General features: G+C 41.5%; 1 protein-coding gene across 3 annotated transcripts in view; it reads left to right on the forward strand.

The window, feature by feature from the left end:
• The window catches only part of KIAA1191 (KIAA1191 ortholog), a 32,034-nt gene that overhangs the window by 2,778 nt on the left and 11,576 nt on the right, over positions 1–17,680 (forward strand). For 2 of the 3 annotated variants that reach the window (XM_077472594.1, XM_077472595.1), the window contains exons 2-6: positions 5,540–5,649; positions 5,840–5,927; positions 7,674–7,864; positions 8,964–9,081; positions 13,005–13,129. In XM_077472594.1, coding sequence (XP_077328720.1) covers positions 5,900–5,927; positions 7,674–7,864; positions 8,964–9,081; positions 13,005–13,129 — 462 coding nt within the window. In that variant the 5' untranslated portion in view covers positions 5,540–5,649; positions 5,840–5,899. The remainder of the gene's footprint in view (positions 1–5,539; positions 5,650–5,839; positions 5,928–7,673; positions 7,865–8,963; positions 9,082–13,004; positions 13,130–17,680) is intronic. The other variant, XM_077472596.1, reaches the window with a different exon arrangement.

Raw genomic sequence — 17,680 nt, forward strand, 5'->3', positions numbered from 1 at the left:
GTCCCTGCTGAACCAGCTCAGATTTAACCCGTCTACGGCTGGTTTTATTTAGACGGGAGCCAATTAACCTACCAGCATGTCTTTGTAGTGTGGAAGGAAACTGGAGTACCCAGAGAGAACCTGCACAGGGAGAACATGCAAACTCCAGGCGGGTAGTTCTGTGATCGACATTTAAACCAACAACTCTAGTACTGCCAAGTAGAAGTGCTAACCATTTGGGCATTGTTACCCATTTGATCAGATTGCATATTGATCATATAATACAACTCAAGTGTGTGTGGCCACCATGAGATCTATCAGCTGTGTAGTAGTATTATAATAGGTACCTTTAAAGCGCCAACAATTTATGCAGCACTTTGTACATATGCACTGTATTGTACGTTTCCATCAGTGCTTGCACTCTAAGGTCCCTAACTTTCATATGTACTAAGGCCAATTTAGGCAGGCTATAGATGTGATTCTTTCCTGCTACCACAGATTACATAAAAGAAAATTCTTAGATTCCTCCAACACAGACTGTGTTGATGGGGGCGTCATTGAGTTTGTCTGACGGGGGAGGAGTTCCTGCCTGGGGAAAACATTGATTATTGCTAGTGGCTATAGCTGCTGGCAATAATCGCATGTACAAACCTGACATGTTGGTTGTACCCATATTGATTGCTGGTTCCACTTGTGTACACTTAGCCTGCTCATATGTGGTTTGAATCTTGGCTAGTCCCTGCCGAACCAGCCGAGATTCAACCCATCTATGGCTGGTTTTATTTAGAGGGGACCGATTTGACCAGCAGGTCTTTGGAGTGTGGGAGGAAACCCACACAGGGAGAACGTCCAAGCTCCAGGCAGTTAGTGCCGTGATTGCCATTTGAAACAACAACTCTGGTACTCCTAAGCGGAAGTACTAACCACTCAGCCACTGATATACACATTTGATCGGATCGCATATTGACCATATAATAAAACTGAAATGTGTGTATGGCCACTATAAGATATAATCATACTACTACATAGCTGATGGCTACTATAACACCAACGATGTATACATATACACTATATTGTACATTTACATTAGTCCCTGCCCTCAAGGAGCTTACAATCTAAGGTCCCTAACACACATTCATACTTACACATGCTAGGTGCATTTTAGACGGGAGCCAATTAACCTACCAGCATGTCTTTGGAGTAAACCAGGAAAATCTGCACAGGGAGAAGATGCAAACTCCAGGATATGTCTGAGTTTACACTAATTAAATGGAGGGCTGAGGTTAATTTTTCACGGCTTTGATAAAGCTAAAGATGATTAGTGTGTTAGGCTTTTGGGCCTCATGGAACATTCTGAATCAACCCTTTGTACCCTGCACTTCCTTTTGAGCGCAGACTAGTATCTGCTTGCTTTTTCAGATTCGTGAACCCCCAATGCCCTTTGTTTGGGCTTATTCATGCCTGGTGTGGGGACACCTACAATAGAAACAGCAGGAAGTCACAGCTGGCTTCTCACACCCGATATGGCTTTGCAGGGGATCTGAACACCATTGAGGAACTGGCCCAGGTGTAGATGGTGCTGGACTAGAAAGTGTCTTTCTAGTCCAAAGTTCCTTTTAGTGAAATGTTGCTTTGTGACATTTTAATAGTTTGCTTTTGGGTGGAAAAAAAAAAGGAATCTGTGCACTGACATCACTGTAATCTTACTGCATGCCAGCAGCTTTGCTCCAGCATGTGCATTTATCTGTGTTTTTAGACCTTTTTCCCCTATTCCCCCCCCCCCCCCCTTTTTATTTTTATTTGCCCCCCCCCCCCCCCCCCCAAACACAGCCAAATTGAATGTAACTAAACACAAGTACACAATGAGGATTATACCTTTTTCTATTCCAATATGTTTATTGGAAATTTAAGTAGACAAGAAAACAGAATGCGCTCAATGGACGCCCACGCAGGGGCTACAAAGCATGAACATAATTTCAAAGGGCAAAACGCCACAATATATGGACTGGATAATACAGGTAGAGGATGGTATCAGGACTAGCTGCAATACAAATAATCATAACCCCCTAGCCAACTCTGGGGTGGAAGCCCTTCACCCGCTACCTCCACCATGGGGTGCAACGGTAAGTGTTAGAAGAAAGAGAGAGACTACAGAAAAGAATGAAGAAAAAGTGAAGAGACTAAAGAAAGGAGACAAGAGGGAGGGGAAAAAGAGAAAAGGGGAGGGGGGGCTCGGGCACAGGGGTCCCAGCAAGGTAGGTCAGACCAGGCCCAGGCATGCTGCTTGGAGCTTGGGGAATTCATATGAAATCCACAGGAGTATTATACCTTTAACCTCTTGCCGACTATGTGTGTATATTTAGGAAAAGTGAGCTTTACCTTCAGACTGCTGCACATGTGCATCCACGATGACCTGGGGTAATGCACTGACAGCGCTCTCCAAGCACTCTGACCGAGCTGTCGCCACTTCTGAAATGTAGGGGGGGGCGGCTGGCAGGCCTATGGTTCTGCTGCCCTCCGTGTCTCTTGAAGAAGGGAGTGGTGCTGGAAATATGTAGGTAGGTAAGTATGAAGGGCAGGGTTGCCAACCATCAGTAAATTTGCTAGATATAGATATATATAGATATAGAGATATATAGATTTTACACACACTCATGAAAACCATTATTTTTACATCTGTATGTATGTAATTATAATTGTATAGATGTAAAAATAATGGATTTCATGATGGTTGGCAATACTGGGAGAGGGACAGGTAGTGGGGTGTTTTTTTTTTTTTTTTTTTCTTCTTCCTCCTCCATACTGCAGAGCGCTTTAAGGTCAAACATTTTTAGACTTTTTAGTACCTCTCTAATACCGCCCATGTACATGTACTCAAATAGGCATCCAGCTATTTGTGAAGGCATCAGTTGGCTCAAAATTCCAGTGCCAGGCCCGCATACATTGGATTTCCTGGCTTAAAGTGTTTGTTTACACTGGATGTTTTGCTGCTTTCAAATGCTAAATGCCATAGATGGGTTTTCTTGGTACAGATAAACGTGTTGTGACAAAGTTCTGTATTGTCCTGCATTTTGTAATCCATTGAATGGAAAAAGTATAGTCTGGTTAGGGTGTGCCAAAGAAACAAGCTCTCCACTCAACTAGGCCATTTCTGGTTATACTTCCGTCTTGTTCCCAAGGCCTACTCAACAAAGACTATTGTTTGTTTCCATGCATTGCTAAGATGGCCAAAAAGTCTAAGTAGCTGTATGCAGGTTTTATTTAGTATAGGCTGTGTCTGTACTATATACCGGTGGGCTCAGTAAGGATAAAAAGGAATGCTTTCTGTTAAGGCTGTACATAGATCTGTCTATCAAAAAATAGGGTTATCAGTGTTTGGTCCATAATGGCCTCCGAAAATGAAAAAAACAAGTGCAGATGATGGCCGAAAATTCATATAAATTTATGATATTAATAAAAAGGTTGAAATATCATTTAAAAACTATCTTTTTTTTTTTTTTTTTTATCCTGACTTTTTGGTTTCTGTCCTGACTTTTCATTTTGGTGCACCACTAACTTGCATGGCTTCATCCACTCCTAGAATTAGGAACAAGGTTTTTTTTTTTTTTTTTTTTGCTTTGGGTATATGATGTTATATTTACCAGGGTTCTGCTGGATTTCTATCAATGAAATTCACAAATGAGTTGAAAAAAATCCACTCAAATCAGTGCAGGCTAATTCCTACATAATATTGGACATATTGCAGACCTAAAATGTACATTGCTACTTTGTGTAATAGTGCAGTTATTGGGTTCTCTTTAGAACTAAATATTTTCATAATCCTATTAGTTGGCCGATTTATTGTTTCAATAAATCAGTTAAGAACATTAAAGTGTGGTTTTTAGTTTAATATGTAAAGTTTAAAAAAAACATTTCTTAAATATGTTTTTAGGTAGTGGTAAATATAAATAACCAGGGTGGATTTTATTTAAATCGCTAGTAAAAAAGGCTTGCTTTAAATCATAATCTTTAAAGAGACTGTCATCTGTCCCTCAGCGGCTCCTCCTCTGACCCGTAGTTGACTCACCGACAGTCCCTTTCACTTGAATGGGATGGCTGGTGATGCGGCAGTGACACAAGGTGAGGGACATGCCGGATGCCCGCTAATAGGCGCTGCCATGACGGATCTGAAATGACAGGTGCTCTTTATATGTAAGGACTTATTCTTGCTGGTAGTTGGAATCTTCAATATTTGCAAACAAAATGAAGGTTTCCCATTTAGAATAAATAAGCTGTCCGGTTAGTAAAACAGCAATATCGGAACCAATTCAATCATACAGTTTTTAGTGTTCATAGATTTGCAGAACAATGGGATAAAGGAATATTCCTGAACTCTGTTTTATCTCATGGTTACCATGCAATTGTGTGAATGCATCAATGCAGTGCATGTTATCTCAGCATGCAGAGCTTGGATTCATTAAATGAATAAACTACAAGTTCCATCTTCCTAGGCAGCAAATGAACTTGTAGTTCTCAGTGAATTATGAGTGCGCTAATCTGTGCACTCAGTCCATTGACAGCACCTCCATCTTTTGTAACTGAAAGCCTGTATAGAGGTACGGGCAGAAAGCTAGGAATGTCTGCAGGAGCTTGGCACTGCACCTGTAATCCATGTGTTGTAAGCTCCTATAGGGGGAGGCGGGGGATAATCTTTATGTGCAGGGGAAAAAAAATAAAGTTGCCATTTCATTTTTTTCCTTTTAAAAGGTGAACATCGCCTTTAATGCAGTGTGACCGTATGAATGAGGCCTTGCTGTGGGTTTGCAGATGCAGCAAGAGCAATCTAAAGCCAGACTGACAGTAGTTGAAACATCTTAGGCCTGATTCACACCTGTGCACTTTGCAGATTTGCACTACAGAACGTGTCCCATAGGAAACCATGTTAAATGGACTGTAGTGCAAAATGCACTAAAACTGCATAGGTGGGAATCAGGCCTCTTAGAAGATGGTAAGGATGAGCTCAGGTGTGTTCACAACGCCACATGCCTGATCCTGCCAGGAAGCTTGCACTGCAAACTCTAATCGCAGGCAATGAGACATTTCCTGCAGCCGTGGATCGGGAAATGTCTCACTGCCTGTGATTAGCCCTGTGCAAATACGGTGTGACATAAAATATTGCAAAAACTATCATTTTATTCTGTAGGGTCTCTGCTAAAACAAATGTGTAATGTTTGGGGGGTTCTGAGTAATTTTTTTTTCTAGCAATAAATACTTTATTTTTAACGTAAGCAGTAAGTGTCCAAAAAAGACTTAATCTTTAAGTGTTTAAACTTCCCTCATCTACAAACAGAAGTTCATTCCTTTTGATCTAAGAACGAAATGTTACTTTGTTTATAGTTATCCTAGAGTTTGTGATAAAAGTTGGCAGGCTGCCTGGATTATTTTTTTATTTTTCAACTGTCAGAGAATGCTCTGCAGGAAGGGAAAAGAATCACAATTTTAAATCTTAACGATAATCGCGCAGCTCTACAAGTTAAACCTATGGTTTTTCTAATTTGGTTTTTCTCTGCTTAACTTTCAGGTACTCTGCATGGACCACTTCAGAGCTCTTTTCAGGGTTTCTGATTCATTTGCACTATGTTTCATTGTGGTGCCTCTCATTTCTCATAATCCCTGGAACAGCGTGGCCTGGTAAGTTTCCATTGTGGAAGCAGAAAAGTGGTTGGGATTCTAAATGCACAGTGTTCATACGGCTGGTTTGCCATAAAAGCACATTTGGTGAATGCCGCTGGATGGGAGTGATTGGTCCTTGCGTACATCCTTTTTTTTTTTTTTTTTTTTTTATTTGCTAAAGTGATAAACGGATGTTTGTTTTCATCAGGTAACAGCAAATATTTTCTGGACTATCATAGAAAAAAAGGCAGCATCACTGTCCACAATAATGGCATCAAGACAACCTGATGTACCTGGTAAATGAACTCTCTTAATTGTGGCTCTCCTCAATGAAGGGAGATTGTAATCTAGCATGTGAAGGTCATATCCAATCTTACTGGGGAATATTGTGGCTCTCCTCAATGAAGGGAGATTAATTTTAGCATGTGAAGGTCATATCCAATCTTACTGGGGAATAATTCAGCTCTTACACATTTTAACCACAATAATTGTGAGTAGTTTGTGCTTTAAATCTATTTCAAATGAAATTAAAGTGATAAGGGTTGTGTGTTTTTATTTTTTGCTAAATGTGTTTAGAATTTACAATCTTACAGGCAGATATTATTGAGAGTGGCAGAGAGCCAGACCTTCTGTTCCTGTTTGAAAAGGAGAGGAGTAGTTTTGGCTCTGTGTCCCTCTCACTTTGCCTATATATGCAATGCAGGGAATGGCTGCATGTAAGATTGTTTCTAAACGGGCGCCTGCACACAGTGAACACTCCAGGGGGACTCAGGGGCCCTTTAGGCACAGTTGGGGCACCCTCGTACCTGTAGTTGTGCAATGTGGGGGAGGGGGGAGGGGGGGTAAGGGCAGTATGAGGAAGCAGCTCAGAGGGGCAAAATGATTAAAAACAGCAGTAGCTTGTGACATTAATATGCTTCGATACCTCCCATGTACAGTTCTGTGAGTGCCTAAGGCTGGTCATACATCACACAATTTTGTCATTCATTTTCCTTTAGATTTACCTTCAACTATGGTAGTACAAGGCCTGCCTGATTGCATACAAATTGAAAGTGCTTTGGGTGGACCTCCTGTATGACCAGCCTTAGCTTGCAAAGTATTGCTCTGTGTAATGGATAGTACAGAAATCATTAGGAGATATGTACACTGCTATTGTTACGTATAGGGGTTCATTTACTAAAAGTGCACTTGAAAGTGCTGTAGATCTGAGGGGTAGCTCTGCTGATTTTATCATTCAATCATGTGCAAGCTAAAATGCTGTTTTTTTTTTTTTTTTTTTTTATTTAATTTTTTTTTTTTTATATATTTATTTTGCTTGCATGGCCCCCCTCGCATCTACAGCGACTTTACTTCCAAGTGCACTTCCAGTGCAAAGTGGAGTCGTTCCCCCCCCCCCCCCCCCCAACGATAGTTTGTGAACCATGCAGATAATCACAAAGTCTATAGATAAAAAAAATAAACAATATCTTCCTCCTGTCCTATGAACAAGATAGGTAGGACCGACGTTTCATAATGGACAACCAGCCATGTGGCTCATCAGTAATTGAAAGGGACTCTGTTGCCTTTTTAGTTGTGATGTTGGTTTGACTTGCACTGTAAACCTAAGCCTATCTGTGGCTAGGGATGTACTTTTTCTTTTGAGTCCCCGCGCAACAGCAGTATTTTCTTAGTTTTAGCAACGATGCTACATTGGAAGCCTGTGTGTTGTTGTATGGGTGTGTAGGTATAACTTTTTCTGGCTGTTATAAGCACATACACAACCTAGGGAGATCCCAGCAGTGGAGGAATCTGCTTGGACTTCATACAGGAGCCATTGCACCACTGTTTGTAACATTGTCACTTATGGCGTGAGTGGCAAGAAAATCTAGGGACACATCTCTCGGCACTCTTTGTATGAACCACTTTAATTTTCATTACATATATATATTTTTTTTTTGGGGGGGGGGGGGGGTTGGATGGGGTTCTGTTATTTTTCACTTATGTTTGCTGTGCTCAAGAATATTTCTGGATTGTATAGTAAGGTGTGGACTCTTTGTCCTCAGCCATTGAGCACGGCTCGAGTGGGCTCCTAGGAAAAATGTCCCTGCCCATCGGGATGCACCGTCGTGCTTTCAGTTATGACGATGCTCTGGAGGATACAGCGCCGATGACTCCACCCCCATCGGACATGTGTACTAACACCTTGTGGAGAAAACCAGTAATCCCAGAACGTAAATACCAGAAGCTGTCTAAGGTATGCTGCGCAGAGCCACCTTTTTAGTAATTTCAGTTTGTGACACGTGTATCTCCAAATTTGTGGTCATTTGTAGACGGCTATGATTTAAAGCAACAAATTTTGGGTCAATAAGTAAAGTTATAATTTTTCTGAAACACATTTTGGCTTATGATGTATACCTTTTTGGTTATGCCTGGAGTTATATTGAGTGTATTTCTAATTTTGCAGCCAAGTTGGGGTAATGCCTTCTTTAAAGTAAAGGTTTGTGGTGGTTTGTGTTTTAAAATAAATAAATAAATCATAACTTCCTCCTGTTCCTTGGCGGCGCTCCCGCCTCCTCTTCAGAGTGCCCCCTAGGAGAGCTGTTTTTCCATGAGGGCACCCATGTGGACGTGCTCCCGAGTCCTGCTGCTGCATCCATTGACACAGACGGCAGGACTCGGCCCACTCGGCTTGAGCTGCTGGGCTCGTGCTAGTTGCTGAAACGATCACGTTCAGATAAGGAAAAGGGGGGGGGGGGGGTGAAAAACCCCAAGACTTTACAACACCTTTTTTAATATTCCATGTTCCCATTCACATAGCATAATTAAAGGTAAGCAACACTTTTTTTTTAATTTAACCATGTGTAGGAGGGACCTGGGTAGTTAGGTTTACCATCATTTACACTATATGTTCTGTACTGGCAGATCTACATTATCGTTTGTAATTTTAAATGTGCAGATTTTCCTAACAAAGGGTTAAAGGTTTGAAGGCTTGGGTGGTACATTCTGTCAATGCACTAAAGTCCCTTATCTGCACATTGCCATCTATTCTAAGCAGTAGAAGCTGCCTGTAGAGCCCTATGAATAAACCCGTTCTAAAACAACTACAAAGGTAAGAAAAAAACATTTTTAGGTTTTATTTGTAGATATCATGTTAAGTAGCATAAACATATAGTGGGTGTTTCTCAAATTTTGGCTGCAAATGGGGAAATACACTTTTGTTACCAGCAACTACATATTCTTATAGTGAAGATGAAGCCTTGCACTTAACATATCATTTCTTTTATGTTTTCCCCCTCCCTTCCCATCATGTCATACCCACTCTCTCTTCCCGTACATTTTTCTGTCCGGAGTAGGTTGAGGATGGGGATAACAGTATGCCCCCACCTGCCCTTCCCCATTCCTCTTCTGTTGAAAAGGCACCTGTGGTGAAGGCTAAAGCAACTTCTGTCATCATGAACTCCCTTTTAACAAGTAAGGATGTCTCATGTTTCCTCATTTTTGGACCATTCATTTGTAATGTACAAGTCCGTTGATCTTTTTTTAATGGCAAATGTAATTGGCAGGGTCTAGTTTTTAAATAAGCTATAGAATTGGCAGCGCTGCTTACAGTGGGGACTTTTCCAGTACAAAGATGAGTATGCAGTGGTGTTACTGCAGACATGTTTTACAAGAATTGAAATGGTCTGGACTGTATTTACAACCTTATTTAATGCAGCTGGAAAATCTGTTTGATTTCAAGTATGCTGCTCATTTAATATTTAACATTTCAAACCTTGATGGCAAACATCACATTTCATAAATTTTTTATTTTGCACTATTTTTATGCCAATGTTATTTTTTTTATTTTTATTTTTTTTGCTTTGGCATATGTAATGTATTTACTTTTGTAATGCATTCCAGCCACTTGCAGATGTTTGCCTTTTTATTCTGATAACATTATCTGGGATGTGCTGAGTAAACAGTTTGGCTCAGTTTTGTTTGCAGAGCTGTTGAGGCTTTTTGGGGCTAGAATAGCTGCTGTTTTTTTTTTTTTTTTTTTTTTTTTTTTTTTTTTTTTAATGGCTCTTTACTCCATTAGCCTCCTACTTTTATGTAAACCCTTTAAACTGAGTTACTGTACCTAAATTCCACAGATTGCCTATGATTATTTTTACTTTTTGCAGGCACTTGTATAATGCAGTGCTTTTCCATATATTGTACATTCACATCAGTCCCTGCCCTCAAGGAGCTTACAATCTAAGGTCTCTAACTCATATTTATAAAGGAGCCAATTATCCTACCAGCATGTCTTTGGAGTGTTGTGGGAAACCGGAGTACCAGAGGAAACCCATGTAGGCACAGGGAGAACATGTAAATTCCAGGCAGGGTAGTGTCCCGGTTGCCATTCGAACAGTCAACCCTAGTGCTGGCAGGCAAAGTGTTAACCACTTAGCCACTGTACTGCCCATTAGTTGTGAGAACCCCAGGGAGACTTCCTGCAATAAGCTGCATGTAGGCGGCCCCATTGAAAACAATGGGATGCTGCCAACTCTTGCAACTAATCAAGCCCACTTGCATGTAATCTCTCAAGCAGCAGTTGTATGTGAGTGATTGGCCATGGATGCAGGCAATAGCAGTTACCGTGTGTTAAATAGCATAGCTATTTAAAGGGGTTGTAAAGGTTCGTTTTTTTTTTTTTTTTTTCTAAATGGGTTCCTTTAAGCTAGTACATTGTTGGTTCACTTACCCTTTCCTTCGATTTCCCTTATAAATGTTGTTTTTCTTTGTCTGAATTTCTCACTTCCTGTTCCTCCTCAGTAAGCTGTTCTGGCTGACTAACCACCAGCTTGGATGATGGTGAGATGTTTACTGAGGAGAAACAGGAAGTGAGATATTCAGACAAATGAAAAAAAACATTTAGAAGGGAAATCGAAGGAAAAGGTAAGTGAACCAACAATGCACTAGCTTAGAGGAACCTATGTAGAAAATAAAAAACGAACCTTTACCAACCCCTTTAACTTTTTTTTATGCTATTTCATGCTTTTCATTATCAATAAAAGTAGTACAGATATGGGGCTTTGCCCAGCTGTGGATATGCCATGAGAACAGCTTTGTAGCCAGCTCAGAGCTGTTGATGATGGTCATCACCTGTCCCAATGTCTGTAGCATGCCCAGATACATATCTATTGTGCTGAGTGTCAAGTACACATCTGGATAGTCTGCAGAGGTTTCTAAGCAGTCCTGGACAGATGTCGAGTAACTAGCAAGTTTACAGGAGACAATTGGGGTATTCAATAAAACAAATATCTTTACTCGCCTCAAAGCTGCAGCATTGGTCTGCTGTTGCAGCTGTCCCCCTCTGGCTCTAAGCCTGAGAACTGAGCGATCGTGTGGTGGAGAATCATTCAGTTCTGGTACCAATTACACATTCGCCATTTTAGGATGGCTATGTCCATTGTTGCTATGGAGGAAGCCATGGTTGCCACCTCGTCTGGACATGCCTCACATTGTTAATCTTTATTACATGGGGATTTATGTGGTTTGCAGTTTACAGACATAACCTTAACCTCTTAAAGACCCTTTGCATGAAAAAAATCATAATTTTTCTGCTAGAATATTTCTGAGAACCTCAAGGGGAAGAGAGAATCAGGTCAGTTTGTGGGGCGCTAGTTGAAAGAAACGGACTAATGAATGGGCAGCTTAAATTGGCTTAATTTTCTTTTATAAAGTAAACTGATCTAAATTCTCTCCCTGATACAGCGCCCTGAAGCTAATGTTTTTAAAGGTTAAAAAAAATTGATTCATCAAAACAATTGTATTGCTTAATTTTATATAAAATACTTTTGAAGGCCATGTTTCACCTTTCTGAAATATTTTTGCAGGGGTGTGTTTTTTTTTATTTTTTTTATTTATTTTTTTTTTTTTTTTTTTGTAGTGCTGCGGCTCTCAACCTCAGTCCTCAAGTACCCCCAACAGGCCATGTTTTGGGAATTTCTCTTAGATAAAATGGCTGTCCAAAATACCAAGCTATTGACTCTGATTTAAAGCACCCATGTGAGATGAAGGAAATCCTGCAAGCATGGCCTGTTTGGGTTATTTGAGGACTAAGGTTGAGAACTACTGCAGTAGAGCACTGCACCCTACGATCAGTGGATTACAGGTGCATTGCTAGGCTCCTGCACATCCTCCCAGTTTTCTTGGTAATACTTTTGTACAAGCTTTCTGTTAGCTGGAGGAAGCGTCATGAGTTCGTTTTCAAAAGGGTAAAGAAGGCATAGAGCTTTAACTGCTATTTGGGCCTCTTAGAGGTTCATCTTCCCTTCCTGTCCTGCTGACCATTTTTTTTCCCACACCGGAAGTGAATGGAACTTGTGGCTTTTGCCTTGTTTTCTTTGGTAAAACAGAACAGGGAGAGGGGATGTCTAATGGAGCCCCAGATAGTAAAAATCCAATGTAATTCAATATATTTTTTTTTCACTCTAGCCAAAATATAAAGTATTTGGCTTGACACAACCTTTAGACTAAAGATTGCGTTATACTTAAATGCCTTTCTGTAAAGCCCTGATCCTTAAGAAGCCGATTTTTTATTTTTTTTTTCCCTCGAAGATCACCGCATAAAATAACCACCGTTTACAAAGTAGCCCTGTCACTTATTTGAGAGTTTCCAGTGCGTCTAATGAAGCTCCAGGTCATTTTTGTTTTTGCCAATGTAGACAAGTCTTCCTGATACTTTTATATAAGAAATATTTTTATTTTTTATTTTACAACCAATGGTTTAGGCTGGTCATAGACAAGTTTGAAAACCGAGCAAAAATTCTTGGTGGTAATTAGCGTGCCAGCTGCAACATGCGCTTTTGTTTGTTTTTTTTCTCCTTTTTCATGCTGCAATCAAAAATGCGTGATCCAACATGCTAGATTTTGTTTATAAAAATAACGGCACAATTTTAAGTGCCATTTTAGTTTTTTGATTGACAGAATGCTGTGACACGGCACCAGACCTCTTCACCTGACTTATAGAATGAAGACTATCGTCTGATTGTCCATGTTTGGCTCTATGCCCTGTTCTGAGTAGCGTTCCTCGCCAGTGAAAGCAATGGTGTAGGGGACATTAATGAATCTGCATATGCATCTGTAAAATCTTATTTTTTTTCCTTCTCTCCCCCCACCCTAATCTTAATATGCAGAAGCGTCTTCTGTAAGGAAGTGCATTACAAAATAACCCCAAACCTGGAGATGTAAATTAACATATGAACACACCTGTGTTTAAGCAGCATTTGAGTGTTAATTTCCATTGTATCCACAATGTCTGTGTGTGTAATTTGCAATGACTGGATGGGAATGGAGGAGTATGGCTCCGGTCAGTCTAGCTGTGGCACTCGCTTGAAAGCTGTGTGTGCAAATGTCTTCCATTTCAGAACATTCACAAGAGAGCATTCAACGTTTCGAACAGCAGGCTGGTCTCAGGGATGCTGGCTATACTCCACACAAGGGTCTCACAACTGAAGAGTCCAAATACCATCGCGTGGCGGAGGCTCTGCATGTAAGATTTGTGCCTTGCCCCCCTTCTGTCCCTTGTACTACCTTCCATGCTGCTACCTGGATTGCACATCTTGCTCTCTGGTATTTACCTGTAGTGCTGCTGTGAAGTAAATGTGGGCTTTGCTTGCTGTTCTCCTTCCATCACCTCTTCAAATGTATTCTGCCTTTTATTGTACTGTACATGCATGATTGTTTGGGGTTTATAAGAAAAGTGTGGATAGAGTACATTTGTGTCTTGTATAGTACACCTATTCATACTTTTGTGCACCATCTTTTATAATTTGGACTAACATAGCAATATATTTGAGAAGTTTAATGTTTGGATGAAACATTTTGGGCATATAGATGTGTATTAAGGGACTAAGCCTAATGCACGCAAGCACTGTATTCTCTTCTGTATGACTATGGATACATGGTGTAGAAAAGTTTACATCTTGGCAGATACAAACTGTCAGTGGATGACGGCCTGCTTTCACTATACTGGTGGGGCCACTGTATCCTTGAAGACACGGCTGATCGCCCAAGTGAATAAGATATAAAGTATAGGAACTGGACAAAAGTTAGTGGGTAAAATTCTGGGGCTCCCGGATTAATGCCTAATAGATGTAATCTCCATGCTAGCCATGAGAAGGGCAGTGTATGGATAACTTGCCTTAACATGCACATAGATCTTGAGCTGGTAAATATACCAGTAGCTATTTTAATAGTGGGAGATTTTGATTTCTAAAACTCGGTAAACCTACATTTAATTTTTGGACTCAAATTTTGCAAACATTTGCCAACTTATGTAACTGTTTCCATGAGTAACTTGGTTACTTTGTGCAATTGGTTTGTAGCCCACAGTTTACGTAATGTTCTTAAAAGATATTAATGTGGCGTTCTTAAGCCTAGTACACATGATGAGATTATAGGATGGATTTTTGTCTCTTCCAACCCCCCCCCCCCCCCCCCCAAATTTATTTTTATTTTTTTGCTAGTCTCCATATCAAACTAATAGGTTAAAGTACAAAATCTCTGGTGTGACGGAATAAAAATTCGGAAGTGACGTAATGTTTTTTTTTATTGTATTTTCGGATGAAAACTGTACTGATTAAACAAAAATCGCACAATCTGGTATCGTACGTTTTTGTCCCTTTTTTGGAAAATTTTTGACAGCTGTGTACTAATCGGGTTATTGTACGATCTGTTCAAAAGTGGTATATAATCTTCTTTTTTTTTTTTTTTTTTTTTTGTACGATATTCTGATCGTGTGTACAGGTCTTTAGGCAGCCTGTGCATTAATAATTTTTTCTCTAGTCCTCTTCCAGGACGGCACACCTGAGAGATGACTGGTCCACCTGACAAACGCAATCAAAATATGAGGTTAAAAGGCCCAAATCAGTCCAGGATATTCTCAGTGCATCAGACCCTTAAAGTAATTCTGAGGGAGTGGAACGAGCTGGAGAGGAAGGTCCTTAAACTTAACCTGGAAGAGGTGGTTTCCATTTGGGAAGGAAGAGACGTTTTTCAAGACCCCCCCCCCAAGTTAAATGTAGTCCTTTCCCAGGTCTCTAAAAAAAAAAAAAAATTATCTGTCCTTTGAGGATTCGGGTAGTATTAAAGACCTAATGGATAGAAGGGCCAAAATGCTTCTGTGCAGAGCATGGGATGCCAATGCGGCAGCCTTGGCACCTGCTTTGGCGTCTACCTGCATAGCTAGAAATGTTAATGCCTGCCTAAGAGGCTCTCTGGCCATGTCTCTAGAGGAAATATTTCCAAGGAGGTTATGGACTCTCTAAGTAATAAACAGGGCTGTAGTGTATTTAGCTGATGTGGAAGTGGTTAGGACCACGGCTAAGTCAGCGGTCCTCCTGAACTCTGCAAGGTAATCATGGCAAGGAGACCATATGTCCAGGTCACGACTCTGCGGGTTACCTTTTTGAAGGTTCCCAGCTTTTTGGTCCTGGACTGGATCAGGTTCTGTCACGATCTGCAGAAAAAGGAAAGAAGTTCCCAGTTAAAGCCAAGAGAGAAAGGCAGAACGTAGGTTTTTTTATTTTTTCCCATGCCCCTCCTAACCAGGGCCAAGAAGGACACCAATAAAAGGTGGGGGAAGGGAAAGTGTGGACAGAAGGGTGGCCTGCTCTTCTGGACCCAAGGACACCAACAAACAGGCAAAGTGACACTAGCGTCAGGGTAGGGGGGAGACTTTCTCGATTTGTCCCTCACCGGAGAAAGATCTCAGCCCCTATATCCTACAGATTCTGACAGATGGATATTGTCTGGAACTTCTCTCCCCTCTCTCTCAATTTTACCCTGACGCATCTCCCCAAAGAGCTGGGCCGAACAGGTCCTTCAGTCCATATCGGGGGGTCCACATAAAGGACTGCCAATGTGGTGGCAGATTTCCTGAGCTGTCAACACATCCACTGGGGGAGTGGGAACTAAACCATAACGTATTCCTTCAGATAGGTCACAGGTTTGGGTTTCCCGAGATGGACCTTTTCGCCCACAGAGGGAACAGGAAGGTGGAGCCAGAGAGGGAGGATCAGAGGGAATGGATGCTCTAGCGCAGACCTGGGATTGTCACCTAGTATATGCCTTCCCTCCACTAGCTTTGATTCCTCGGGTGCTACAAAGACTAGCCTACTCAAGGTGCAAACCGTTTCTGATAGCCCTTTGGTGGCCCATAGTTTGCTACTCTGAGAAAATGGTCGGTTGCTCCTCCTTTTCCTCTCCCAACCAGGTAGGATCTCCTTCTGCAGGGGCCAGTTGTTCACCCCGCTCCGATAAATTTGACAGCGTGGCTCTTGAGAGGGAGAGTCTCGGAGGCAAAGGATGCTCCAGCAGGGTGATTGAGACCCTCCTGAGTAGTCGGAAACCAGTCACTAGGAAGATTTATTCAAAGGTTTGGAATACCTTTTCTCACTGGTGTTGGGATAGAGACGTATCTAGACCTGTGATACTAGAATTTCTACAAGCAGGGGTGGACAAGGGAATTGCCACAAACACCCTGAAGGTACAGATAGCTGTCCTATCTGTATTCTTGGACCAGAGGCTCAAGCAGGAGCCCCTGATTAGGAGATTTCTAGTAGCTAGGGAAAGGTTAACCCCCATAATGGTTAAGAGATTCCCTCCATGGAATCAAACGCTGGTCCTGGAGGCATTGCCAAAAAGCGCCTTTTGATCCAGCTCAGGAGATCTCCATAAAATTTTTGACACTTAAGTTAACCTTTTAACTGGCCATCACAACAGCCAGAAGGGTAAGTGACCTTCAGGCCTTGTCAAGTAAAGAGCCCTTTCTGTTAATATTGGAAGATAGTGGTGCTGAGGCAAGACGCACTTTTTCTTCCCAAGGTCACATCACAGTTTCATAGGTCTCGGGAGATCATTTTGCCCTCCTTTTTTGTAAGAACCCAAAGAACAAGGGAGAGGAAAAATACGTTTTTAGATGTCAGAAGGTGTTTGCTGACTTGCTTAGGGAGAGTGAAGGAAAATCAACTACACTTTTTTTAGTTCTATTTAGTGGTCTGAGAAAGGGAGGACAGGCTTCTAGATACAGTGGCTAGGTGGATTAGGTAGACCATAGGTATGGCTTAACCAGTACCAGTAAACCTTAAAGCCCATTCAACCAGGTCTTTGGCAGCCTCTTAGGCGGAGAAAGCAGGAGCCTCAATAGAACAGATCTGCCGGCGAAGCAGGACACCTTCTTAAAGCACTATAGAGTGGAACTATCTCCTCAGGATCTGATGTTCGGAAGGTGTTACAGGCGGTGGTCCCACCCTAAGGTAGGCCTTGAACTTCTCGTCCGTCCTCTCAGGTGTGCCGTCCTGGAAGATGACTAGAGAAAATTGACGGTTACTTACCGGTAACTGCTTTTCTAGGATATCTTCCAGGACGGCAGACCTACTTCCCTCCCCTGGTTTGACGTAAGTACTACGGGAAGAGTTTCTCTCTGGCATGGATAGTCTATTACTTTAGTAGAACTGCGCAGGGGAAGGGAGGTGCCTTTTAACCTCCAGGTGTTGCTTGTGTTTCTTGTTAGCTGGACAGTCATCTCTCAGGTGTGCCTTCCTGGAAGATATCCTAGAAAAGCAGTTACCGGGGTAAGTAACTGTCAATTTTTCATTATACTTTTTTTTTTATTTTTTTTTTTTTTTCCTTCAACCATCGGGTTGAAAGATTTTGATTCCTCCTCGAATGTGTGGATGGGGGCATCACTCCTGCTGAGTTATTGTATTCTGATTGGGGGGGGGGAGTGACTTACCTGCCATCAGAATACAATGATCATTGCTGCAGGCTATATGCTGAACTAGCAGAGTTTATATCCATGTATGGTCTGCTTTAGTCTACCTACTTCATTGCTTAGAGCCATTTGCTAGGCTAGCTGTCCTTATTATTGAGCCCCCCCCCCATTTGGCTGAAGACTAGAGGACTGACTATCAGTTTGCTAGGGTAAAAGGTGTATTCCCTTGCCCTTACAGAAAGGTCTTGCATGACCTAGAGATTATGGTTTTATTCCATTTAAGCCTTTACCCCCTAATTAGGGTGGAAACAGAAAACAGATCTGTAT

This window comes from Lithobates pipiens, unplaced genomic scaffold (assembly GCF_037356315.1).
Source record: "Lithobates pipiens isolate NorthernLeopardFrog02 unplaced genomic scaffold, aLitPip1_a1.2 Scaffold_8, whole genome shotgun sequence".
In the NCBI taxonomy this organism is placed as follows: domain Eukaryota; kingdom Metazoa; phylum Chordata; class Amphibia; order Anura; family Ranidae; genus Lithobates; species Lithobates pipiens.